Below are 27615 nucleotides of genomic sequence, written 5' to 3' on the forward strand. Positions count from 1 at the left end.
TACCCATGTTTTTCACCAACCTGCCAATCCAGTGGCATGAATTTTCTACATAGGCAATTTAAGTGTTTCAATAGTATTTCTGATACAAGATATTTCAAACAAGGCTGGATTCTTGCTATTGGAGTAGAGGATCTCTCCCCCGCCATTACTGGATTAGCAAAAAGAAGCAAAATGTTAATACAAAAATACCCCCAAAAGTCAAAGGTGGCCCGAATGAAAATTTAGTTTAAATACCTCAAGTAATCTCTAAGTTTCCACATGATCATGACAACATGGAACAGTTCTTTGCCAAAAACATTTATTCTTAAAATGTATTTAAGCATTTCATAGAAACTTTAGTAATAGCCAGAATAATTCATGTCAGTTTAGCAAACTCTTAACAGCAGGTAGAAAGAACTTATTAAAAGGTCTTTTCTTTTCACACGGTTAGATCAGTATTTTACTTCATCTTTTTATTGCTTATTAGCTTTGCTTTCACACGGAAATCTTTAGACTATATATACACTCAACCCCTATTTGCCTTTAATCAGTTCCCCAAGAAAGAAATGTATGGTTCATAAAGGAATCTTTAAAAGTTGATAAACTACAGCAAATATTATTTAACAAATGGGTCACAGCACATGAAAGGAGCTGTTTTTCGAATGTGTTTCTGTAAAGAGCAAGCCCACTTTTCACATTGTTTGCAAACTGATAAAACCTCTTCTTCAGAGGCAGATAAACCTTTCTCATCAAGAAAAGACCTGCTTCCCCTTCACCACCCACTTTGAGGTCTAACTTGGGTTTTTCCTGAGAGCTTCTATACCTCTTTGTTCTTTAAGAAAAAGCTTCTGCACTAATTATCCTCTTTTATCTACTTCCTCTACACTGACCCTCATGTTCCCTGCCAATCTCTATTCTCTTACTCTAATCAGCTTGGTCAACTCCAGGGGTCTAGAGAGCAGGCTAGAGGTTAAGATCAATGGGTTTATTCTTCTAAAGAAATAGTTGTTTAAAATTGATATAATTATGATTTGAGGCTGAGAAGTATCAAACAATACTATGTGCCATGCTGAAAACCAGCCCTGTGGCCTTATAGTGCAATGATTTTGTTTCGAGGTAAGATGCTAATACTTTTCAGTTCTCAGGGGAGTACAGTTTAATTAGATGTTGTACTTCTGTTGGATAACCTGTAATGGGACAAGATTGGTGACTCCTCACATAATTAAATACACAGCGGTAACAAAACACATAGCCAGAGGTGGCAAGCACAGTATCGTTGACCCGGGTTTTACGACACAGTGGGCACACAGTCTTCATTTTGGGTAACAGGGGAGAATCAGAATTGTAGTCTAGGTGCACAGGTGGTGGTGGAGTAGGCAGGGCAGTCAATGATTTGATGGTTTCTTGATTTTCAGATGAGTACCACCAGTCAAGGAACTGCAGGAAGAATACACCCACAGAAAGGCCAGTAGAGAGGGAAAAGGCAACACCCCCCATAGCTTTTTTCAGAGTTGACTTTATCTTCTCACTAACACTGTTGGGAGAATAGAACAAGGAGGCAAAAAGAAAAAGTATTTGTTTAGGTATAATCACAGAACGGTTAATATAAATGTAGTTCTTAGGCTTATCAACACCAATTCATTATGAGGATTGAATAGTTGCTAGATTGACATTCACCTTAAAGTTGTATTCTAAATGATTCTCTCATTCTTATTTATAGTATTTTAGGAACGTAAGAACTAAGCTTTGTTTTTAATGACTAGGGTTTTTACTTTGTGTTTCAAGAAAGATTAGTGAGACATTGATTACATAGATTTTTTTTTTTTTGGTGTAAGATAGTATATCTAGAAAAACAACTCACTTAAAAAAATAACTTAGCAGTATTGAGAAATATGCATTTGAACTTTTAGGAGAATACTAAATGCAGTATAGCATCATGGTTAAGAGCACAGTCTTGAAAATTTTGTTGATCTGGCTTGAATCTCAGCTCTGCCACCTTTTAGCTATGTGGCCTTGGAAAGCTTTTAGGGCTAAGTTTTCTCAGCTGTTAAATGGGGATAATGCATTTATTTCATTGGGTTGTGATGAGGCTTAAGATAATGTACATAAAGCAAACACCTAGCACAGGGCCTGGCACATAGCTAGTGTGCACAAAAATGTAGCTGTATGATGAAGGTTTTCAGGATGGCAAACCTTGTTCTATGGATACTAGAATTTTTTCTACCATTTTATGAAATACCTCAAGGTGGACTGAAGGAGATGAATTTCATAAAATTAGTATAAGATTTTAGAGTTCGTTAAAATTTTGGGGGAAATGTTAAGGCCTTACCTCCTGGCTGGTTGCTGCATCATGCTGGCTTCAGCTGGTTTGTGCTCCAGAGCTTGTATATCCTGAACTGTAAGCCGACCTAGCCGAACTCCAGCTAGACTTAGTAGTGGTGAGTGGTGCTGAGCCTTTCCTAGGATGTATCGAAGTTGTTGTACAAGAAACCAGCCTTCCCAGGCCATATTAACAAATGGGTAGGCTGCCAGGAAGGCTCTGTAAAATTGTTTCCAGCGGGAAGAAGGGGGATGGATAGAATATTCATCCTCTTCTCTCAGGCTAGAAACCAGCTTTTCCAACTTCACTTTCAGATAGGGAAGAAGAACCAGGAACATTACTGACTTCCAAAGCTGCTTTTTTGGGAGACCAGCACTGGCCAGTCTTTGAGGCTTGTGTGTGTCCCCCATTACAATCCGCTTTAAGCCATAAAAGTTTTCAGAAAATGAGGCACTGGTTTTAGAAAGATAATGCTGCTGGAGCAGAAGATCTAGCAGGGTAAAGATTTCATCAAACCACCTCCAAAAAAAGCCATAGTGGGCAGGATTTGATTCTGCAAGAACCTAAAGCAAATTATAAATGACATTCCATTTCACAACTACTATGTCTCGTAGTTACATTTCCTTTCCCCCCTCTAAATTCTACACTTTGAGATTAAATAAGCCACTCCTTTTAGGGTTTACCCTATCCTCTCTAAAGTGCTGAGTACTTATTACAGAGCTCTACACATAAAAGGGACTCAACATAGGATATGAACTATTGCTAATTGGTAGTTCAAACCTAGAGTACGAAATAAACCCAAATTATTGGTTTGGTTTTTACCCAGTCCATACAAGCATTCAAAGAATTAATACCTTACCTTGACCACATGCTGAAGAGCAGGTCTCACTGCCGTCATTAAACTGTCCTGAGCTACCACCTCAAAGATGGATGGCTGGTCATCCAACACAGAAGCAGTTGTGATATGAGCCCCGTGCTCAGCCATAGCTTCCTGTGTGCTCTGGGTTTCAATCTGCCCACGAACTCTCTAGTAAGCATGAACTTGTTTTTAGTATCAAATGGGTGCTCAGTCTTAGAGGTAATCTTTCTGCAGGATACCCGAAGCTTCTCTCAATTTTAATGGGAACTTGGGGGAAAGACCTCTTCTAGAGGCCGAGGGGAGGGGTCTCAAGGAAGTTAACGAAGTTAATGCAGAAGTAGCAGGAAGTGTGTAGGGGAGGGGTGACTTGTTAAATGCTGCACCTCACTGGGCAGAGCGTGACTATGAGGGACCGGTGTGGACGAAGAATCGCTGTCCTCTCCAGGTGCAGTCCTGCAGGCTGCGAATCAGGGACTCCCAATCTTGAGGGCTCAAAAATCAGACGGCTCTAAGAGATCAGAGATGCCAGTGCAAGCTCAGTACGCAAAGACTAGCTCCAGCTGTTGACTGCAAAATACCCCCGCCCGTGCCCGTCCTTCCGCGCTGACCCCAGACGAGGCGCAAAGGACCCACGACGCTGTTTGAAGAGAGGTCTCAGTTTTATGACAGAAGCCGCACCCGGAAATGGAAGTCGCTGGTGCTTGAAAAAGGCGGCGGAGGGGAGACGCTCTAGTCCAGAAACCGGAAGTAGAAATCTATTACCCCACTATCACTTCCTCTTCCGCCCCCGCTGAAATTAAATGAGGCTCTTGGAGATTCGCGTGGAGAGGGAGCGTTTCCGTTGGTTTTACTTTTAGCTGGTTTTGCATCGCACTCTGAACCGCTGCTGAGGCCTATGTTCCCGCGGCCGATCAAGTTAGGGGTGGAGGGATAAAGGGAATGTGGAGATGGAAAGACTACGTGCGCACGCGACAGGGGTGGTGGTGAATTTATATTTTGCCACCTTCCGGGAAAGATTTTTAGCGACATAGCTGCAGATAGAAGCCTTAGCTTTATTGCCACCAATTACAAGGAAAGATGATTAGAATGAGAAATGTTCCTGCGGCCTCTCAGAACTTATCCTCCAAGCTGGTAGCTTACCTGTCTTCTAAGTTTGATTACATTAGAGCGTAACTCTAGGCACTTGTTAAACGAGATAAAAACTGTTCATATTTTTGTCGTGGTAAGTTCTGTCATATTAGCAATACTAATGCTGTGCTAAGATGGAGTGATCCTGATGAATTCTACTGGGGAGGCTTGACAGAAAAGGTGTTTTCCATTGTGTACCAAAGTTAATGTAATTTACCTTGCGGTTTGCAAAATGCTTTTACATTGTATGCTACCTTGCCTTGATTGAATCGCTGATGCAGTTTATGGAATTTGGGTGAGAATTAAAGTTCAATCGGTCTTCTCCAAAACTCCCCCCGCCCCCCACCCCCGCCCCGGGCTAAATAGCTAGAAATAGATGGTATTATTCACTGTCCAAAATTGATAATTAGTTTATATAATAACCCTCGAAAACAAGGTTTGGTTTTAATTGAATAATAGGAGAGAAGATCTTGCAAGTAATGCTCATAGTTCTAAAAAGTTTTTTTCACTCTACCGAAAAACTGCCGAAGAAAGTCACTTTGGCACAACATTTTTACGTTACATAGTTTAATGACTAGAGATATTATATCTGTATAAAGCACTTGGTACATGTTAGGTGTTTGATCAATGGTAGCTGTTATATATGCAGGCTTTTCTAAAGTGAACTGACAGCAAAAAGACGAAGTTGAGAAATAGCATTAAGTGGGAAATTAAACATTTATATCAATTAGTTTTTTTGGGTTAAAAGCAACAGAAACAGGCCAATTTAAACTAAAAAATTTGTTAGAAATATATGGAGTAGCTAACAAAATGAGGAAAGCCAATTCTGAAGGAACAGAAACTACACATTTACAAAATCCTATTGGGTATCTCTAGCAAGAATTAGCAAAGTCTCATCCAGGTGACACTGTTGCAAAGAATGAGCTTTAACAAATTCCTGTCACTGTACTTATGATTCTAATTCTTATTGACCTACCTTGGTTGAGATTTCCTTTACACTGTTTTACTCTTAGCCAAAGGAGGGCAAAACACCTTGATTAATAGTCCTTTGAGGATACTCAAAAGTAGTTATTACATGGGAGAAAGAAAAGGTAGTTAAAAAGTAACATGTCAATCATTACAGCCAACAAACACCTCACCAGAAATCCCACCCTCAAGTTTATAGTTTAATAGATAAGATAGATAAAAAGTGATTGCACTTAATGTTAAAAGGTATTAAGAGCCATCAGATAGGTTAACATGTGGGTTTAATGGAAGAGGTAACTACCAGCTGGGAGAAATAACACAGTTCAAGTTAGCTTAAATGAAAGGCCTAAAACCAAAGAAAATAATGTATTTCTAACCTTATTTTATCTCAGCTTACCTCTGTCATTTGCTTTAAATACAATGATGCAACCTGGTACCTCCTGTACCTCTCATAGCAAATGTCCACTGAAAAAGTTTTGTGGATTAGGTGGACCTCAAAAGTTGAGTACATTTAGGGGAAGTTATAGTAGTGGCAGGGCTTCCCATGCTAACAGAGCAGCATGAAGTAGACATGAGAAGGAAATTGTTCAGTTTTCTTTAACCCTAGAGCCACAGAAAGGAATAGTAGAAAGTATATTGAAAATTGGATTTGGGTGCATTATGGAGGGTCTTAAAAGCTAGTTTTAGTACTTTGCCTGTGGACAGTCAATTATTTAATAAATTATGAGTACCTCCTATATGCCAGGCATTATGCTATGTGCTGGGTTTAAAGTAGTAATAAAAACAGGTGTGTCTGCTCTAATGGGATTTATAGTTTAGTGGGGGGAAGGGGAGATAAGTAAATAATATATAGTTTATAGATTGAGTAAAGCCTGGGGTGAAAGTAGGGGCTGGGAGGACAGAACCTTCTAGACTGGGTAACCAGGGAGTGCCTTTCTGAGGAGATTGCAATTAAACTGAGACCTAAATTATGAGGAGCTAGCCATGTGAGGAGTTTGGGAAAAAAGAATGTTAGCAGTAGGAACAGTATATTTGTGGAGGCCCTAAGATGGGAAAGAGTTTGGCGTATTTGAGGGTTACAACATCTAGCAAAAGGGGAAATGAGGAAATGAGTGAAAGGCATAAAATGATGTCAGAGAGGTAGACAGGACTATATGTGATATGAAGGAACCTGGATTTTAGTCCAAGTGCAATGGGAAGGCATTAAAGGATTTATACACCAAAGTCATGATTAGGTTTATATTTTAAAGATGATCCCGTAATGGTTATATGGTTGTTTAGTTTATGAAAATCCAGGTCTACAGCCATGCCACCCTGAATATGCCTGATCTTGTCTGATCTTGGAAGCTAAGCAGGGTCGGGCCTGGTTAGTACTGGGATGGGAGACCACCTCGTAATACCAGGTGCTGTAGGCGTTAAAAAAAAAAAGAAAGAAAAAAAAATCCATCAAGCTCTACATTTATGATGTGTGCATTTTATTGACTGTTAAACTTCAAAAAAAGTTTAACAAAAACCTGGCCGCTGTATGGGTAATGGTTGGGAAGAGAGTCAAAGTTTCTAGTAGTCCAGGCAAGTGGTGATGGTGGCTTAGACCAGCGGTCCCCACCCTTTTTGGCATCAGGGACTGATGCTCCTATGAGAATCTAATGCCTGATGATCTGAAGTGGAGCTGAGGCGGTGATACTAGCGCTGGGGCTGCAAATACAGATGAAGCTTTGCTCATTTGCCTGCTGTTCACCTTTTGCTGTGTAGCCCAGTTCCTATCAGGCCATGGACGGTACCAGTTCGTGGCCCAGGGGTTGGGGACCCCTGGGTTAGACTAATGAGGTGGAATAGAGGGAATTGGATGAATTTGAGATATATACTGAAGGTAGGATTGACAGTTGGAGATGGATTGGATGTATCCGTTAAGGCAGAGAAGAGTAACCTCTAGGATTCTTTCTGCCTTTGTGGTGGCTGAAAAATTGACTCTTACTGGAAATTACTGTTTGATTATCACTATGGGAACATAACATTCTAAACAAGCTTTCTGCTTCTGTAACCCCATTTATGCACCTGACCTGTGAGTTGACAGGTAATGAATAGAAGAAGGATAGACCTTTGTATTTAAACAGAATGAAGACTGGGATTTTGGGCTTAAAAACCCTGTACCTCTACATTTCGGGGCTGCTTGATTTGGGATCTGCTTACCCCTGGCAGACCCAGTTGGCTGATTAAAGAGTGTTTCCTATAACTCACTCACTGAGTTCTGGTGGTCCGTGTGTCTTTTGGGGGCTGGCGGCCACAACACCTTGAGCAGTTGATGGTAATTTATTGAAATAATCAAAATCATAACAAATATTTACATAGTCCATACTATGTGCAGGTGTAGTTTTAAGTGCTTTACATATACTAATTCATCGTAACAATTTATGATTGACTATTACTATTTTTTCTCATTTTGTAGATGAGAAAACTAAAGGAAAGGCAGAGAGATGGGTAAAATGGGTAAGAGTAGGTTTCAGAAATATTAGGCAATGAGGAGCTATTGAAAGTTTTTGAATGGAGAAGAGATAGGAATCAAAGTTCTTTTAAGATTTTTCTGGTGACATCTGTTTGATACAATCCACCTCTGTCTTCTGAGAGTGTAGTTGGAATGGATTTTTCAACATCCCTATCCTTCCGTCCCCTTACGATTTGCTTAATTTGGGTAGGCCATAATTACGAAATTACCAATTCTGTAATGGTAATTTCGTAATTATGGCCTACCCAAATTAAGCAAATCGTAAGGGGACGGAAGGATAGGGATGTTGAAAAATATGGTTAGCAATTTGGTTTTGAAGTTTGAGGAATAGGTCAAGGCTAGAGATAGATATATTAAAGTCATATGGTTAGGAGAGATAATTGGACTTATGATATTGTTAAAGGGATACTGTAAAGAAAAATTGTGAGTATAGAAGTTTAAATATATATTAAATATATATATTTAAATATATATATTGCTATTCTCTCCTTCAATTACTATCCTATATCTCTTCTGTTTTCAGCTGTACTTTCTGGTGGAGTTATCTGTAACTCTTGATTTCATTTGAACACCTCTCACTCATCCTCAAACATCTGAAGCATGGCTTTTTCCTTCGTAGCTCTACTGATGTTCTCAACAGTGACATCAAAGACCTTTGTGTTGCTAAATCATTGGACACTTTTCAACCTTTATCTATCTCTATGGCAACTGACTACTACATTTATTCATTCAACAAATTTTGGAGTAGGAGGCTAGGTCTCAAAGATAGGAGAATGAACAGACTGATATAGTTCCTATTTTCATAGAACTCTAGAAGCCGCCTTAAACGTTCAAACTGTCTGCTTTTCCTCTACCTCTTTGACTACTCCTAGTCCCTTTAGAATTTTGGTTTCCTCAGCTGCTGTCCCACGCTCTTTCACCACATTTTAAGACTATTTCAGAGCAGTTTTAGGTTCACAGCAAAATCGAGGGGAAGGTACAAAGATTTCTAGGTTGTGGTTAACAAAAGGAACCTTTGTATAAGCACACCTATTACATGCTAGGCGCTTTATGTAGTTTATACTGGTTAAGCTTCACAACCCCAAGAGAAATCATTTGAGACTTCATTTCACAAATGAAAGACTAAGGTTGAGGAGACATTAAGTAAGTTTCCCAGTCACATGCAGGGCAGAGATTTGAACTCAGATCTGATACCATTCCAGGCTCTTTCCTTGGACCATTCTTCTAGTCCCACTGCCATAGTCCTGGGCTGATCACCATTGTCTACACTCCTGAACTGGCCTGGGAAATAAGCAGGGTTTGTTTTTTTTCTCTCTCTCTAAGAAAGCAGCAGGATATTTCACCCTCTCTGTGTAAGGTTTTTAGAGAACTGTGCGAGGAAACGTTCAGAGAATGTCAGCTTGTTTAACATATCCCTTCGGCTAGACACTGAATATCATCTGAGCCGCCGGGCTCAGTTCTCTTCCCGACCTATCAAATAATTCTTCCACATCCAAGGTGAACGAGATCGCCTACCTTTGGTTCTCCCGCGCGCGGGAATGACGTCATGCGGCGAGGTTATCTGACGCCAGAGTTTCCTGTCCACCATCTTTGTTTCTGGCAAAGTGAGTTTTGCGCAGTGGCTTAGACCTGGAAAAGGAGCCGTGACGTGCAGGAAACCATTACAACACCACTCGGGCCGTGCTCTCTGGCTGCTGCCGCCACCCCCCGCCCTTGCCTCCGGTGAGTTAAAGCCAGCTAACTTTGGGGTGTGTCTCTCATTGATGGGGATGGGGGAAACTCTAGGATGGGTTGCAGGTGGGCAGAAGAGAGGAAATCCTAGGAGCGTGACCGTTGAGGATGGAGTGAGCCCGTCGGGTGTGACCGTTGTGAGGAAGCGGGTTGGAGAAAAGGATTCCACCGCTGTAGCGGGGTGAGGGAATCCTCGGGTGTGGCAGCTGGGAGCTGGGGGAGACTGGAGCTGGGGGTAGATATGTTCGAAGTTGGAGGGTTAGGAACGACAGCGGCCAGGGGTGTGGCGGGTTGAGGCTGGAGGCCGAGAAGTGAACCAACCTTCGTAGCTTGGCGTCGTTCACTGAGAGCCTGCGACGTGTCCAGCTAGTAAAGGGGAAAAGGGATTCCCTCAAAGATTTGCCCATTGATAGGCAAACCTCGCTGGTCTCCTGTAATTTGAGATGAAGAGACACCTCTCCTCCACCTCGTAATGGAGGAACAAATCCCTAGAATCGTGACCACCTGGGAAAAGAACAGGAATTCCTGACGGAGAGGGAAGACAAACCTCCAGAACTGACCTAATGTGAAAGAGGGGGAAGCAAGTCGGGGTAAATCTTAGCTCAGAATTTTTTCTTACCGGATTTAGCAGGAATGGTCTGGTTTGAGAAAGGCTGAAGATTAAGCCGGAGGCAAAGAAACTGGAACTTCCTGTTACTTCCAAATTCTTTGAATCCAAAGAATTTATTTATGCTGTTTTGTTTTCAGAGCAGTCTTCTATTTGGGGAACAGTCTTTTGCTGAACTCTTGGCTGTTTCATTGTGAAGCAGTGTGAATTAAGTGTGGATGCTTCATTAAACTTTGATTTTTAATAAGTGTTTTTAAAATACTAAACACTGTTATAAATGTAATTTTTTTTAGAGTAAAGAAAATGCAGTAAATTTAGAAAAGGCAGAATGACAAAGAAGGTGGACTCAGTGTGGAACAATTTAAATTATTCATAACCTTTCTAGTATACTTTTCTTGCTAACCTCAGGGTACACTTACAAAGTAATAATAGAAAGCGGCAGATGAAGGAAATGCAGCTGTACAAGAAAACGTGTAACACATTCCTATGATGACTAAGTGTAGTTGTAAGGTGAGAACTGTTTGCAGGTGTCTTAACAATTTAATCATCCAAGGAAGCAAAAGGGGAGTGTGTTCTGCAGACTTACTGAAAGTTGGGTGATAAAATTAATATAAAGCTAACATTCTATAAATTAAGATACTTAATAAAGTCCAGGTCTTTTTTTTTCTCTTGAAAAGATTCATATTTTAAAATATTTCATTTTAGGCACAGGTTTGAACCAAGCAGAACAAGGACTGAATAAGATAGGACATGTTCTTCTAGGTTTAAGTTTTCCAGAGTTTATTGGTAGTTCAGTTAAAAATTAGATGTAAAACTTTTGAGCTGCTTTCTTACTGTATAATATTGACCCTATTAATTTTTTTCTGGCCTTATTCTCTTTAGGGCTACTGGAGGGAGGAAGGAATAGACAAAGAGAAGGGACTTTCACAATCTATATTTAGTAGAACTAGGTTATGTTAAATCTAGATGTATAATCCTGTGCAGAAAAGCCTTCTCTGAAATGCAGTGACATCACACTCTGGGCTAGGACAAGTAAGAGTGATTTGTGTGCTTTGACTGTGGCAGCTTTGTTGTTTTAACAATGTCCCTAGGCCATGTCGCAGGTCCTCAGAACTGCCAGGACTTGTCTAGTTTCTTCTGGTAGAAAGGTAGGATGATAGCTTTGCTTTTTCTTGGGGCTGTCCTGAAAGAACAATGTATTTTTTTTCGTCCGAGAGTTTGATTTTTGAGTCTCTTCAGTAAATACTTGATTTTGCTTCTTGGGCTCTATCTTGGCTGCTTTTTCTTTGGCTTCTAATGCAGACAACAGTTTTCACCATCCTATATTTGGAGAATATGGTTATGTCCATCTCTGGCATGTGATTAAGAGTATTATTTTTAAAAACTTTTTTTTAGGTGAAATTCACATAACATAAAATTAACCTTTTTTTTCTTTTCTTTAAAAAAGAAGAAAAAAAGAACTTTAACAAGTAATTATCATTAGTTAAGCCATGATTCAGGATCCCAGGGTGGGATGTACCCAGGACCCCTTTCACTTCCCTGAGAGAAGGATAGAGTGGAACCAGTTCATATCTTCCCAGGATGACACCCAGGATATGGGGCAGAGGGTCTTGTACACATGCCGGTGCCATTCGCACACGGAGACATCATCCCCTTTAGGGGTCATTGCCTTACAGTGGTGGCAGTCTAGGTAGTTCTGCCAACAGTTCCTGGGGAAGCGACTTTCCAAAGAGGCAGTCTGTAAGCTCTTGATTTTGGTCTTGATATCTTCTGCCATATTACTGACACCTAAAGATGCCCCCGAAGCAGCTCGGTGCTCAGTGTGACCCTCAGCAAAGACTCTTCTATCTGACCAGAGAAATTAACCGTTTTAAATGCACAATGTTCAGTGTTGTGCAACCACCACCTCTTATTTGCTTTTGTTTAGGCTAGTTTCATGTTTCTTGGAATTTTGATTTAAGGGAGGAACTGACTTGACACAGTATTTTTCTGCCAATATGGGGTAAGGGATATTTCATTATTGGTGTTTACAACAGTGTAAGTTGAGACAGATATGTTTCTCCCTTCTTTTTAAAAGCAGGTATTCTTAATTTAGGATCTAAGATTACTTAATTCTCTCCTGTTCCTTGAGATTTTGTGTGTGGGTACATTAATTTCTGGTTAGAAACACTTAATACAATGAATAGGACAGAAATACGTTCCTTGAAAATGAACTTTGTTAGGGGAGGTAATGAAATGTGTGGCTCTTTTAATAAAGGTAGGACTTAAGACTAGGTTAATTTATTGTTTAACAGGTTGTCTTGAAAACTATTAAGAATTTAATATATGTGTATGTGTATGAGAGCTTTGGCAAACAATGGATTTTTGTGCCTTTTTTCAAAGAAACTGGGTAAAAAATTCCAAGCAGATTTTGTTTTTAAATCTTAAGTTTTAAGTTTGATGATCTATAGGACTTCGAATGGCATAAGAACATTCTAGACAGACCATAATGGCCTTGAGCTGTGGCCCTTGTGTCAGGCTCTAGTAACCATTTTTGTATACTGTTTTTTTTCTTTGTATATGTAAATTCTTAGATAATAACCTCATATTTATTCCATGTTTTTTATGTGAAGGATTCCTTTCTTCAATTTGCCTACTTCACTTTTAGTTTATATTTTGAGTGGATTAAGTGATTTTAACATTCTTTGAATTTTTGCTAGAAAGGCATTATGAATATATTCTGTAAGGCAAGCCTCTTCTACAGGTTAATTTTTAATTATAACAAATACTATCAAAATCAGATTTCATTCTATGATGATGTTTGTGAGTTCTAGCTCACTTCTTAACAGATAATTCAGGGAAATTCTAGTAAAATCTAAAGCACTATTATATAAGAATCAGAATGATAAATAGTAAGTAGTTCCTTGGAAAGAGAGCAAGTGAGTCTGATTTCCTTTAGACTGTCCAAATAGCACATGCTAGAGATGAGATTTGAGCAAGGCTTTTTTCATTATTTCATGTTTTCTGGCTTTTTTTTCCTGTTCTAAATTACATTGATTTGTTTAGTGCTTAGGTCTTTTCTCTCAGATCCATATTTACTATTGTTTGCCGAATATATTCTCACTTGTGTTGTTTTGACTTGACAGTAATGAGCAGGTACCAGGGCATCTGTCCTAAATTTTGTTATTAAGTTTTGTTGATGGTGGTGGGGAAGAGGATACTCATTTTTCAGAGCAGAAGGAATGTCATTCAAAGAAAAAATTTAAAGTATTCAAAGAAGTTAAGTACATTGGACGAAGTCTTAAGAGTTTCTCAAATCAGAAAACATTTTTTCATTGTGTGACCAGTCCATGCCCTATTTGTTTTACTGGTCGAGCAAGGTGTCAGCTGGATAATTCTGGACTTTGGAACAGAAGAATTAAAACTGAGGCTGAGATCTGTGTTCTTTTAAGTTTTAATGCCAGTTCTGATCGTCTTTTGTGTATGATGTGACTGAATATCTCAGTTTTTTGCCTTGTTTTAAGCTGTAAACTGATATTCTTTGGGAATGCTGTCAGGCTAAGTGTAGATAGTTGGACATATGAAAACTAGTTTAAAAAACACATGTATAAAGCATGTTTGCCTCTCTCTGTTTGTCATGAAAGAATATTATTCTACTAATTTAGGCTTTTTTTTTTGAGATTCCTTTTACTAAAAGTTACATGTAATGGTGAATAGATTGACAGAATTGTTTTCTCCTTCGACCTTATACTGCTTCGGAATACAGGTTTTAGAGTGACTGCCTCAAGGCAGGGAAGTAAAAAGATTTTTCTGAAGGGAAAGTAATGGGGAAATCTTTCAAAACAAACTTTTCCTTAAATATTTGAGTGACTAACTGAAGATGTATTTACAGAAATGTCTAGCGTTAGATTTTGGAGGCTTCGAAGAGATAATTGTGGATAAAATCACAAAGCCAGGGTGGGTTCAGATTATTGCTCCATTCCATTTGCCTTTTAGATTTTGCCCCAATTAGCTCCTTAAGGCAAAAGTTACATTCTTAATTATCTTTGTAACCCTTGACTCACCAATGATAATGGGAAGGAAGAAGTTACTCAATTTTGAATACTAAAATTCTTGTATATAAATGTTATTAAAATTAATTGACTGCTTACTGTACATGAATAACTTGAGTAAAGGAATTCTTTTCTCTTGCTATAGGTTCACATTAAAGCTCCAAACACCATGACTGACTCCAAATACTTCACAACCAATAAAAAAGGTAAGTATGAGAACCTGATCAAAACTTTGAGATTTTTCAGAAGTTGTGGTATAAGATTGTCCCAAGTAGAATATTCCTGGCTTCTAAGACATACATGTTGTGGACAGTTACATTGGGGATCTGCTACTTCTACAGCAAGTGTATTAAGGAATTTATTAAAGTATAGGTTTTTAATTTGACTTGAAATTTCAGTTTTAGTGAAAGGAAGGGATCCAACATTGAGCCATTGAAGATTAATAGATCTGTGCACATTTATTCTCTCTTATTTTTTTACTGGAAAATAAACATGACAAGGAATTCTATTAAACATAGATATGTAAAGAGTAAAAATGAAAGTTCTCTCCCTCTCTATTCCTGTTTCTGAGGAAAACTCAAATGTGACTTCAATCTTTTTCTATGCATATACATGCATATATTAATACATACGATTTTTAAAAATTTATCTTTAAAGAAAAAGGGATCATTAAAACAATGCATAGGAACTTGATCTTTTCATATCCCTCCAGATAGATCTACTTAATTATTTGACTAGGCTTTTACATTTTTTTGTACTTAAAAGGGGAAACCTCTAAAGTCAATATTATAATTTTTAGGTCATAGATTACTTAAGTAGCTTCAAATTTATTAACCTCATCATCTTTCTAATCAGAAATATGATACTGGTTTTTACATTTGAGTGTTAGCCTAGGAACTAAAGATTCTTCTTGGTAAAGTCCAACCTTCTCATCTTTTGTAAAAATTAGCTCATTTCTAGTGCCATGGATGGTCCTCCCATCAAAATAGACCGATTTAGCTCTTCTCAGCCTGTTGTGCCCCACAGCTGAGCTTTACTTATTCCTTTGGTTCAGAATTCCATGCTTTTGTATTCAGTAGTCCTGATGTTTACTGAACTATTCTGGGTATGACACTGACTATCATTCCTCTTAATCTCCAAAAACTTGCCTCCTCAAAATGTACCGTTTCTCCTCTCTTCTGGTGACGGAAATATGACAACTTTTCTGCCTCAAATTTATCTTTCTAATTTTCCCCTATGTTTACTGGCCTCAGCCTTCAAGACCACATTTAACTAAGTGTGGTCTTGAAGAGCATTCTGTGGCATCCTTCTACTTTGATTTATTCATTTATTCAGTGAATATTTGAGGGCCTACTATGTGCGAGTCATGTTTTCTCAACACCTGAACATTGGTGGAGTTTTGGATTAAATATCCTAATTTCTTTCAAATTAGAGTAGATGCAAAAGGACACCTAATACCCAGATCTTGGTTTCTAAATATCATTTCCCACTAAGAGGAATCAGGACTCCTTGGAGAAATGACTGATTCCAGGATTGAGTCAAGGTAAAGTACAAGATGAACATGAATATGTAAAACAAGGAAGTGCTCAAAAGATGATTGCCCATGTCAAGGAGCAGCATAGCTTGAAAGGGGTTCCACTGGCCAAATTTGAGATAATTTGGGAATTTAAAAAAGTGATCACAGTAGTTGTAATCCATTGAACAATAAATCCATGTATACACATAAATCATGGTAGTAATTGATTCAGGCAGGAGTCATCATTGAATCCTAAAATAACAGGTGAAGATCTGATGAGGAATGGGATATTCAAATAGTCTCAAAAGCATTCTTTTACAAATTACTTACTTATTACAGTGGGAAAAAAAGTAACTTTATAGTGTTAGAACCTAGCATTTCCCATCTTAACCAAGTATTTGGTGTTAACATCACCAATAATGGAACGAATTAACATCATTTCCTCTTATATGATGTAGAGAAGAACATACTGTCATTTAAGAATTATGCCTTCCCGAATGCATAACCTCAATAAAATTATGAAGGAATACCATGAAAAACCTAAACTGAGGGCTTTTATAGAATAACTGGCCTGTGCTTTTAAAAAAATATATCATTGGAAGATGTTGAACTGTTTCAGATTAAATGAGACTAAATAGACATGACGATAAGTATAATGCATGATCCTAAATTGGATCTTGGCCCAGGGGGGATAGGTGTAAAATTTTTATAAGGACATTATCAAGATCTTTGAGTAAGATCTATATAATGATGTATCAATGTTAAATTTCCTGATTTTAATCACCGTGTCATGATTATGTAGGGTAATTCCTGTTCTTAGAGATTATGCACTGACATTTAGAACCAAAGAGACATGTCTGTAGATTACTGTTAATTTGGGAAAAAACCTTGTAAATATTTAGAAAGTAAATATATTTAGAAAGTAAAAATATAAAGCAAATGTGGCGTAATGTTAACATTTGGGGAATCTTGCAACTGTAAGATTGAAATGATTAAAAAAAAAAAAATAGGCACACTATAGTGGCCCGGATTAATCAAGGAGCACAGAACATTTTCTAGAAAGCACAAGCATATCTTTCTTGTTCTGTCATTTGGAATTATATAAGAGTAAACAAATTATTCTGTTATAATACAGGAAACTCCATGGTTAGTTGCTTAATTATATCAACTATGTACTAGTCAGTGGCTTTCAATTTACATAACAGAGTTGCCCAGTGAAATTTAAAACAATACTGATGTCCAGTTTCTCCCTGCTGTTCCTCTCCCCCATCCCTCTCCCCCCACCACTGCCCCAGATACCCTGATTTTGTTGGTCTAGGATATGGCCAGAGTGTGAGGATTTTTATAAGCTCCCCAGATTTTTCTAATGCTTAGCCAAGACTGAGAACTATTGTTAGGTGCTGGCAATACTCGGTACATTTGTTTAAGGGAATGAGGAGGGAAAAAAATATAAGAATTTAATAAAGTTGCAGTATGTTTGAAATACTTTGCTTCACTTAGTGTCCCCGCCTTGGCCCCCACCTTCTTCCTTTCTATATTTATTGCTTATACCTCATAAAAGCCTTTGGCCCCTTGCTTTTTCAGCTCCCCCTCCCCCAATTCTCTTTCTGAAATGTGTGTATTTGTTAACATTTTGTGAGCTTTGAAGACCAAGATATTATCTATGATGACATAAAAAGTTATAATTTAAAAACTCACCTAACTCTTCAAACCTTCTCTGTAATGGGTCCTGGTAACCTTTTTCTGTTTAGAAATTTATAAAATTTTGAGACTTACAGATGAATCATGGCTGGGTAAATACCACATTTTAAAAAAATGGATAGACTGTGTTTTACTTCCTGCAACACCCACCAGAATTGCCACTGGAACATATTCTTTAAGTTTATGCTATTGGAGTTGGAATAATTTCAGTTACATCCTGTTTTGCTACTTCACCTCCTGCTGCTATTCACAATTTAGAGTTTCTGAAACCCTGCTGCTTGTCTATTGCTATTGCCACAAGTAAATAATGGGAGGACCTTTAAGAGCTGGATTTGGCAGCAAAGGACTTGGTGAAGAGGAGAATGACTCTTAACAGGGTCCAGCTTTTTTGGTTGTGCTTTTTTTGCAGTCGTAAAACTAAATAAAACATTTTTTTGTAACATTAATTTGATTACCTTGTTGGCAATGGGTATTGAGGTAACATGCTTTTTTTAGTGTTCCAATTTCTGTGTTTCTTACCATTTTCATCCTTCCCATTTAGAGGCTTCAGCAGATCACATAGTTTGCTATCCTAGATATTTCTAGAAGATGAATGATGTTTGGTTAAAATGAACAAAAGAACAGTCATAAAGGGGGTAGAAAATGAGGCACTATTGTAGAAGAGTTTAAGGGTATAGATAGAAGATTGAAGTGGGAGTAGTCAACTTTTTTTTCCTGGCTTAGTGGTGTATTTCTTCTTTTAAAACCAGTTGAAGTATGTTATATTCTCTTATTTCAGCTCCAGCTTTGTGAAGGTAAATGAACCTTGGCCTTAAAATAGTAGTAGTAGCCATGACATTTCACAGTGCAGGGCCTGAGCAGTCATTCAAGATTACCTTTAGAAATGACTCTGGTTTGTACTATTATTGAAGATTGTACTATTCTCAAGATTATTATTTATGTTGTTTGATTGACTGGGATAGGGTCTTAAAGCCCATTATTAGCTTCTCCCTCCTTGCCCCTTTGACTTCTTAAAGTACTAAATTAGAGTAGAGCAGTGATTCTGAACCCTGGTTTTCCATTAGAATCACTTGGGAGAACTTAAAAAAGTATGAACATAAGAGTTCTACTCTTTTACATAATGATTTATTTGGTCAAAGCAGAGTCTAAGCATTGTTATTTTTAAGTACTTCCAGGTAATAATGTGTGATCAAGGTTGAAAACCTCTGGATTCAGGAGACCCTCTGTTGCTAACTCACTCTGAGACATTTGAGCCTCAGTTCTTTATCTGTAAAGTTGAGAGTGGGTGAACGAGATGATACCTGCAGTCTTTTTGGGTTTGAAAACACTTATTTGTGAACCTGTTCCCTGCCTACATTTATTTTGTCCCTAGAACCTTGAAATGCTAATGAGAGATCGTCCCTCTGATGCCATTTTTTCTTCATTGTAGTAAGATATCATGAGATTTGCTTTTTCCCACTCCTAACATCTGGATTGCATCTTCCTCTCTGACCCTAACCCAAAGATGGTGTCCTTATGAATAGGTCAGTTAACATTCTAGGGAGTTTAATTGTACCTACTCTATACATTTTTAAATAATCTTATTTCAGTTGCTGCCCTGCCTCTGGTCAGCTTTTGTGATATTACTTATTACATAATGCAGTATATTGTTTTAGTTCTTTGATCTTGGGAACTCATCTATTTGTATTTATAGGAGAAATCTTTGAATTAAAGGCTGAACTCAACAATGAAAAAAAAGAAAAGAGGAAGGAGGCTGTGAAGAAAGTGATTGCAGCTATGACTGTGGGGAAGGATGTTAGGTAAGGCTAATTACTCCTACTGTTGCTAAGTTTAGACCCATACCCTATTTTGTGGCTTTTATTTACTGTTTTTCATTTAAAAGTGTTATGATTACAGAACCTGTAAGAATGGGTTTGTCCCTGATAACATCATCAGGAAGCTTAGTTGCTTTTATATTCTGTGATTTACGTATTTGTTTGTTTGTTTTTCAAAGAGTGAAACCAGTCTGATTTTGTCGCATACAAATATAAAATCTAAAAGCTGGCACAGTTACAAATCTGTTGCTGAGGTAGTTTTAAAAGATGATTAGCATATACTGAGAAGCAGAGGTTCATGTGTTCTTTGATTGGCAAAGTCAGTGCTTTCAGCTTTACAATTCATTCATTTGCTGAATTCAAGATAAATATCGTTGTTAACAAAATCTTTTTGGGTTTGTTTGTTTCTTTTTATTTCTGTAGTTTGCCAAGATCATTTGGAAATGAGTGAGGATTATCTGCAGGCCCCTGGGGATTCCCAAGAGCCTTTCAGGGCTTCCAAGAAGCCAAAGCTATTCTTAGAATAATATTTAGGTGTTCTTTGCCTTCTTCATTGTGTTAATACCATATCATGAATCAAGTCAGTGATGCCATTTACTGTAACAGTAATCATAGTTTTCGCCACCATATACTTAGAGGAAAAAAAGGGCAGTTTAACTTAGGACTGTCCTCCATGAAGCATTAAAAGTTTATTTTATTAAACCTTGACCATTTTTAATAATATGTATGATGACATAGGAATTATGCATAAAGCACTTCTGCTGTACAGCAAAGTGATAGTTGACTTGAAAAAAAGCCCTTGCATGATCGTTTGAATTGGGAACACCATTTTTATGTGAAAGAATGATTATAGTTAATTAGATTTTGGTATTTGGGAGACATTTTATCAAAAATGAACAAAGTGAATCTCACTTCAAAGGAAAAAAATTGGCAGTAGATAAATTTCAAGCTTTAAAGTAAAATGAGAATGTTGGAAAACTTGTACCCTGTTGTGAATTTGACAACTTCCCAGTACTTAACAGACTTTTCTGATGAGATTGGTGGCGAAATTAATGAATGTGATTATTTGCTGTTATGTAATGAAAATGTGCCAACATCAAGAAGATCTGCTTAAGTCATTGAACCAATATTTTCCAGATGACCAGTGCATATGTCACAAAACTATGCATGGGTAAAAGATCTATTCAAAATAAATGATAAACAAATGGATTTTAATGCGACCAAGTACAGAAAGTTTATTGATATGGTTTCAGATTCCACATTGCAACCGACTTTTAAGAAACTACCATTTGTGGTTTAAAAAAGACAAAAACAACCATTCGTCTAGCTCTAATGGTTCAAAGGAGGATATCCAGTTATAAGAAAGAGTTATTAAAATACTCCTACACAGAGACTTTCTGAGAAGGGCAAGATAGTAAATTTTTTAGACATAGCAGGCCCTGAGGCAAAAAATTGAGGATATTAGGTAGGTAATTATATAACAAGAGAGAAGACAGTTTACCACAAATATTTTGTTGATAAAGTTAAAAATATAATTAAGGACAGGTTTTTTTTGGTACTATACATGTCCTAATGAGAAGTTGGGATTCTTTTTTGGGTTGATAACATTTTGCTTAATTGGAGTTAAAAGTATTCTCTCTAGCAGCAAAATCAGTTGTAAGTGTTCATATGTTGTAAACCACTTTTAGCTCACAACTCAGAAAAGTAGGTAGGTGGTGGGCTGAATTTGGCCCAAGGCTGTAGGTTTTCTACCCATGATCTATCTAGCCACTGGCAATTATTTATTTATTTATTTATTTATTTATTTATTTTTGCCAAGGAATAACTCTAGATTGAGAGCATCAGTATAAATGAACTGATAAAAGCATACTTCATTGGTGGGGCTTTTGTGGTTTCACCAGGTTTATTTCTCTATATTAAAACTCTTTGAGTTTCCTTTTGTATGCTTAGTAAATGACATTTGTTAATCTCCTAATTGCTGATTGTTTATTTTGTGCCCAGCACTGTACCACATATTATAATTCAAACAAAAGGATAGTAGGTGTCTTTTAGCTTTCATAATTATAAAATAGTTAAGTAATTAGGTACTTGGAAGTATACATTAAAAGCAATAAGAGTTCCATAAAAGGGAGATCCATGCAAATAGGAATAGTTGCAGAACCCTTGATAGCGATAAGATTTCTGCTGTGCCTAAAAAGATAGCTCAAAGAAATTAGCTATTCGTATGTTATTATATTTCAGTCTCTACTGCAAGTAACCTCAAGTTCAGTACTATCTGATAGAAATACAGTGTGAGCCACATATATAATTTTAAATTTTCTGATAGCCACATTAAAATTAAAGTAAAAAAATACATGAAATTAACTTTAATAATATATTTTATTTAACCCATTATACCCAAAATAGTATCATTTCAGCATAAAATTAGTATAAAAATTATTAGTAAGGTATTTTACATTATATTTTTCATACTAAGCTTCAATATACAGGTGTGTTTTACAACAGATCTCAGTTCGGATTGGCCACATTGCAAGCCACATGTGACTAATGGGTACCATATGGGAAGGTTCAGGTTTCTAGCTTTATAAATTGGTTCTTAACAATCTTTACCTCTAGAACTGACGATTCTTGATCAAGATCTTCTTGTGCAGATTGTTGGACTGAAATATTTTAGGATCTTCAATTTACTATTGGTTAATGTTTCACCTGTATTTACTTGTTTTATAGCTCTTTTGCACCTGAACTATTCCCCTAGGAAATGGAAAGAATACACATTTTTGGAGAGTGTTTATTAGTAGTTCGTTAAATATCTACATGTACATGAAACTGAATGAGGTGCATTCATGCAAGTTAAACAAGTAGTTTGCCTGCCAGGGCAGAAGTCATTTGTTCATTGGAGATATGGTAGAGTCTTTGGCTTGCAGTCCATTTTTCTTTTTGTAAATAATTTCTATTTCTGTATATTGTTTTTGTGTGTGTGCAGAAGCTATACCATATGATCAATTAATCTGTCATTCTCTTTTCCGTAGAAATATATGGACATTTGCTTCTCATTTCGTGCTAGTAGAAAGATATTTAGAAGTATTTAAAATGTGTAAGGTACTTTGATAATAAAGCCTTAGGAGGAAGATTAATTGCTAACCTCCCATAAAATTATATTTTTTTAAAAATATGGTTAACCTATATTTTAAAAGATGCAGATTATGTTTTAAAAATCTGACAAGCTCAGCCCTTCCAAACTAATGTTGCTACTTTGTGAATGGAAACATAAATTTCATTCCTTGGCTTTAGGAGAATGGTAAATCATGAAATGACTTGAACGTGGGAAAAGTATAAACTTCTTTTATATTTGAGTACATTGAAATGTTCATTTGTCTGAATGTCTAAAATTAAAAATAAATAAATTCTACTAAAAGGGAATTAGGATGTCGGAGAGAAATTACTGATTCCAGTTGTGGAGTTAGAACTATACCAAATAAATCTGGGTGGAGCATCTTATTCTGCCAAAAAGCAAGGAAGCTATTGAAAATAGAGGGTTCTATAATAAGGACTCAGGAGCTAACTGAATAAGTTCCCATTAGGCAAGTATGGATAAATATAGGAATTAAAAAGTACAGCAGCTGTAAATGCTTTGCAACTGCAATGAAATGATATGAAAATTATTAGTTTTTCTGTGTGATAAAGATAATGATTTAAAAAATATTCTTTAAGATATGCACTAAAATATTACATGTGAGATGATATGATATCTAGGATTTGTTTAAAAATAATCCAGAGAAACTAGATGGGGTAGGGAATGGGGAAGGAAGAGTGTATGAAACAAGATCAAGCATGTACCCATATTTGTTTGCAGCTGGGTGATGGATACGTGAGGTTCATTATATTGCTTTTTCTCCTTTTTTTACTTTGAAAATTTTCATAATAAAAAATTTTAAAAATCTATTTTTAGAGATCTTGAGACCAGTACTACAATTTCTTTAGTAATTCATTATTTAATAATTACATTATTCTGCAATTATCACCATCTTAGGGGACATTTGTCCTTGTGTCAGATCACTTTGTAAAATAAAGCAATTTATTCATGTTTTATCCAACAGCTTGGCACCAACATCTAATTCACTTTCCCTTCTCTCAGCTCTCTCTTTCCAGATGTAGTGAACTGTATGCAGACTGACAACCTAGAACTAAAAAAGCTTGTGTATCTCTACTTGATGAACTACGCCAAAAGTCAGCCAGACATGGCTATCATGGCCGTCAACAGCTTTGTGAAGGTAACTTTTCTCTAAAGACTCAAGAGCAATCTCTTCTACCTCAAATAACCTTTTTAAAAGTGTCTTTTGATATAGCGTCTGCATGCAAATAAGCAACCTCTGTTCCAAAAGAGGGCCTCCAGAGAAGTACTGGCAGTGACTAAGAATGTTCGTGTTTTAGGCGTTTTATATGCCAGCACTTGTCATCCAATTCAGACCATATGGTGAGCCTTCTGTTAGCTGGGCTTAGTGCATCCTTGCCAGATGGAAGAAGAAAACCAGGTGAAACCTCATTGTTTTGTGAGCTGACAAAGACTTCCAAGGCTGTCAAAGGTTGGGCATATTATTGTAGTATCAGTAATCTGTGGCTTTTTCTGTTTTATCTTTGTAGAAATTATGCTTGCAGGTCAGAAGTAGTAGAAACTACAGGAGCCGCTACTTTATTTTGTATTAATAAGTCTTACAACATTTGATTAAATTTCCCCCCGCCCCCACTTCCACCCCTGACCTATGGATGTTGCCATTTCCTCTTAACTGGATCTCTGAAGGCAGGCTGTCTCCTCCCACATGCTCGTGGCATGTACCCAGGGCCTGGTGCACCCGGAGCCTGGCATACCTGGGGTATGGTCAGTAGCTCCACCTAGGGCACGAACACAGGACCTTCTGTGTGTAAAGCAGACATGCTAACCACTACACTATGGAGCCACACCCTTAAATTTTTTATTATGGATCATTTCCAACGTGTTAAAGAGAATGCTGTAATAAATTACACCTCATTTCATAGTTTCAGTAGTTGCTAACCCATGACCAGTTTTGTTTAATTTATACCCCCCATACATTCCTGACTCTCATCCCATTTCCTAGTGTATAATTTTAAAGCAAACCCCAAACATTATAAGGATGAAAAATTATTTCATCCTTTTATTTGTCAGAGTAAGATTTCTTTTTGAAATATAATCATAATACCATTGTCACATCTTAAATAATTGACCATTAAATTTCTTAATATCGGGAGAGAAAAAAAATGGCATAGATGATAGAGGCTCTGTTCATCCCTCTGGCAACCAAATCAAAGTTGTGATGGAAACAAAGAGCAGCAGCAAGGAAAAATCACCAGAGATCTAGATGAATAAGTCATACAACTAGGGAGAAGTCCAGGAAATCACCCTGTAATGGCAGAAGGTAGAACAGGGCGAGGATGTGTGGATGCGCAGTCTAAGCGACTGAGTGAGATTGAGGCTCCTTTTTAAAGAGGCCACATCTGAAAGCAGATTTTCACGGTGATGAACCTGCTTGCTCTGAGCATCAGTGCCGATTTGGCTGCATGGAGGGGGCACCAGGGACTTATAGGGAGCTATTGTCATAGTGAGGGCCCAGGTGAGACTCCCTCTGTACAGAAGTGCTGGCGGTATCCATTATTCCCTATTGAGCCTTCCCCCCTTCCAGTGCACAGATACAGTGCCACCAGAGCTGTGATGTCATCAAACTGTATAACAGAGGTCACTCCACACAGAGGATTCCCTGAAACCCTGCCTCCCCCAACTTGGGGCTCCACCCAAGCCACATCCTGGAATAGACTCAGTGAGTCAGGTGCTTCTTGCTGAGCAGCGCCTAGACTCACACTGGAGACAGCTGGCCTCGGTTTCTGGTGTGGCCTTTTGAGGCAACTATAAGCATAGCATCTGTGGATTGCTTGCTGAATCTTAACAGGTGGCCCTGGAGGGGTAGAGGCTTGGGTTAAATTTGGCCTGCAGCTGAACCTCTCTATAAAAATAATTTAAGGAGGATATGGGACACTATTAAGGCTCCAAATATTTGTTCGGTATAACTGAAGAAAATCAAGATGTTAAACAGCTGTTTGAAAAAATAATGATGGAAAACTTCCCTAACCTGATGAAAGAAATGGACATAAAACCCCAGGAAGCTCAGAGAGTTCCAAAAATCAGGGATCCAAAGAGGCCTACACTAAGACATATAATTAAAATGCCAAAATTTAAATACAAAGAAAGAAAATTAAAAACAGCAAGAGAAAAACAAGTATTATATATAAGGGAATACCCATAAGACTGGCAACTGATTTCTCAAAAGAAACTGTGCAGGACAGAAGGGCTTGGCAAAAAATATTTGACAGGACGAAGATCCAGGATATACAACCAAGAATAATTTATCCAGCAAAGCTATCATTTAGACTTGAAGGACAGATAAAGAGCTTCCCAGACAAAATAAGCTAACGGAATTTATCACCACCAGGCCAGTATTACAGGAAATGTTGAAGAGACTTCTTTAAGAAGGAAAATCATGTCTCAAGAACAGACATAAAGAATGGTAACAACTACATTTCTATCTGTAAGTGCCTTAAATGAAAAAGAATTAAGTGCTCCAGCCAAAAGATAGAGTGGCTGAAAGGATAAGAAAATAAAACCCCTACATATGAAAAGGAAGGAGATGGAAAAAGATATTGCTTTGATGGACTTAGAAGGTATTTAAGGCAGAGAAAGATAAACACTATATGATTTCACTTACATGCGGAATCTAAGGAATAAAAAGAACAAACTAATCAAAAACAGACTTACAAATATAGTGGACAATTTGGTGTCAGACAAAGGAGTGGGGGTTTGGAGGGCTGGGAGAATGGGGTGAAGGGCTAAAGAAGTATTAATTAGTAGTTGCTAGATGGTCATGGGGATGGGGAGCACAGCATAGAGAATGCAGTTAGCATTAATATGTTAGGGGGTCAGGGGAGGGAAGGTGCAATTGGGATAATTTTATGAACTATATAGATGTCTAACCAATGTACCGTATAATTGAAAAATAAAGTGAGCTAATGCAAAAATATTCCTTAATGACTATTCAGTCAAATTTTTTTCATTAGATTTGATGAACATATGAGGTTGTTCCTATTATTTTTTTACTTATTTTTTTCCGTCTGGAATTTAGTCTACATTTTTAAAGAAAGAGATAGCATTTCTAAAATTAGCTTCTATTAAACTGTTTTTGAAAAATAACCAGTATGCTTTCTTCTTAGGGAATTTTTGTTCTTTTCCTGTGTTTAACTACATTGTACAGAATCAGGGAGAATATTTCATTCTGTCTGGATAGACTATGTCATTGGAAAGAGTTTAGTTTACATTTTTTGGAAGTTAGCTCACATATAGATTTATAATGTTAAAGAAATTTTTTAAAGTAGGGCAATTTAAGGAGGATACCTTCTTACTAAGTGTTCTCTTTGTACTGTATTTGGAAGAGCACTTGCTAGTAAAGGAGAATGTATGTTAATCAGAATCTCAGAGATGTCAGGCCCAAGCCAGCCTCTATGCTCTACTTTGCCTTTTGGCTATAGGCCAAGCCCTTTTTTCTCCTAGCTTGCTATTGACAAACTAACTGTGGAGTGGGACACATCTTTCTAATTCCTCATATATTTTTTTTTCCCTGTACCAGAATATAAGCCCAAAGGCCTTTTTTTTGTTTGTTTTTAGGGCACATCCACTAATGGCCATGGGATTGGTAACACCAGCTCACTAGGCTTTTGCTCAGACCTGGAAAGCATACTGGGCATTTCTTCATCATATATATAAAACAATTAAATGAATTCTTAATCTAAACTCTTAAATAGGCAACTAAGATTTGTACTTAGAAAAGGAATAGCATGGGAGATTTGGGTTCTGATGTAGAGTCTAACTGGAAGTTTGCATTAATGAAATATTCTTTCATGGCTTATGCAAACTAGACTGTTTACTTTTAGTCACTGTGTACACCTATAGTTGTCAATGGTTGTTTTTTGTAGGACTGTGAAGATCCCAATCCTCTGATTCGGGCCTTGGCAGTCAGAACCATGGGGTGCATCCGCGTGGACAAGATCACAGAATATCTCTGTGAGCCTCTCCGCAAGTGCCTGAAGGATGAAGATCCCTATGTTCGAAAAACAGCAGCAGTTTGCGTGGCAAAACTCCATGATATCAATGCCCAAATGGTGGAAGATCAGGGATTTCTGGATTCTCTGCGGGATCTCATAGCAGATTCAAATCCAATGGTAATAAGCTTCTGCTTTTCTAAAGAGAACAGTATTTAAAATTCATCCCTTTAAAAGGCAGCTTTAAAACAAATCTTACCTTTGGGCCATTGAACCATAGGTTTGCTGTGGAAAGCATAACTTCTTTGTGTCCCACAGATTGTCTTTCTTCTACCCTGGGTGTTTTTGAGGTGAAATACA

General features: G+C 37.5%; 2 protein-coding genes and 1 pseudogene across 6 annotated transcripts in view; 2 read left to right on the forward strand and 1 right to left on the reverse strand.

Moving 5' to 3' along the window:
* Positions 1-281: 281 nt before the first annotated feature.
* PEX12 (peroxisomal biogenesis factor 12) lies at positions 282-9356 on the reverse strand. Of its 3 annotated transcripts, none has more exons than XM_036222492.1 (4): positions 9271-9356; positions 3159-3666; positions 2309-2862; positions 1114-1513 (listed from the first exon to the last, which is right to left on the reverse strand). In XM_036222492.1, exons 2-4 carry the CDS (start codon positions 3282-3284, stop codon positions 1114-1116), a joined length of 1080 nt encoding a protein of 359 aa, XP_036078385.1. In that variant the 5' UTR covers positions 3285-3666; positions 9271-9356. The 3 variants fall into 3 exon arrangements, with proteins under 3 accessions (XP_015980245.2, XP_036078385.1, XP_015980334.2); XM_016124848.2 differs by lacking the exon at positions 9271-9356 and adding an exon at positions 3767-4504; XM_016124759.2 differs by lacking the exon at positions 9271-9356 and having other exon boundaries at positions 282-1513; positions 3159-4502.
* On the forward strand, positions 6549-6667 carry LOC118604487 (annotated as a pseudogene).
* Positions 9345-27615, forward strand: part of AP2B1 (adaptor related protein complex 2 subunit beta 1) — a 99940-nt gene continuing 81669 nt past the window's right edge. For 2 of the 3 annotated variants that reach the window (XM_016124174.2, XM_016124313.2), the window contains exons 1-5: positions 9345-9477; positions 14270-14330; positions 19035-19140; positions 23291-23426; positions 27190-27435. In XM_016124174.2, the coding sequence (XP_015979660.1) occupies positions 14294-14330; positions 19035-19140; positions 23291-23426; positions 27190-27435 (525 nt within the window). In that variant the 5' untranslated portion in view covers positions 9345-9477; positions 14270-14293. Of the gene's footprint in view, positions 9478-9545; positions 9668-14269; positions 14331-19034; positions 19141-23290; positions 23427-27189; positions 27436-27615 lie in introns of those variants that run through there. The other variant, XM_016124232.2, reaches the window with a different exon arrangement.

Source organism: Rousettus aegyptiacus, unplaced genomic scaffold (assembly GCF_014176215.1).
Source record: "Rousettus aegyptiacus isolate mRouAeg1 unplaced genomic scaffold, mRouAeg1.p scaffold_m13_p_6, whole genome shotgun sequence".
NCBI lineage: Eukaryota > Metazoa > Chordata > Mammalia > Chiroptera > Pteropodidae > Rousettus > Rousettus aegyptiacus.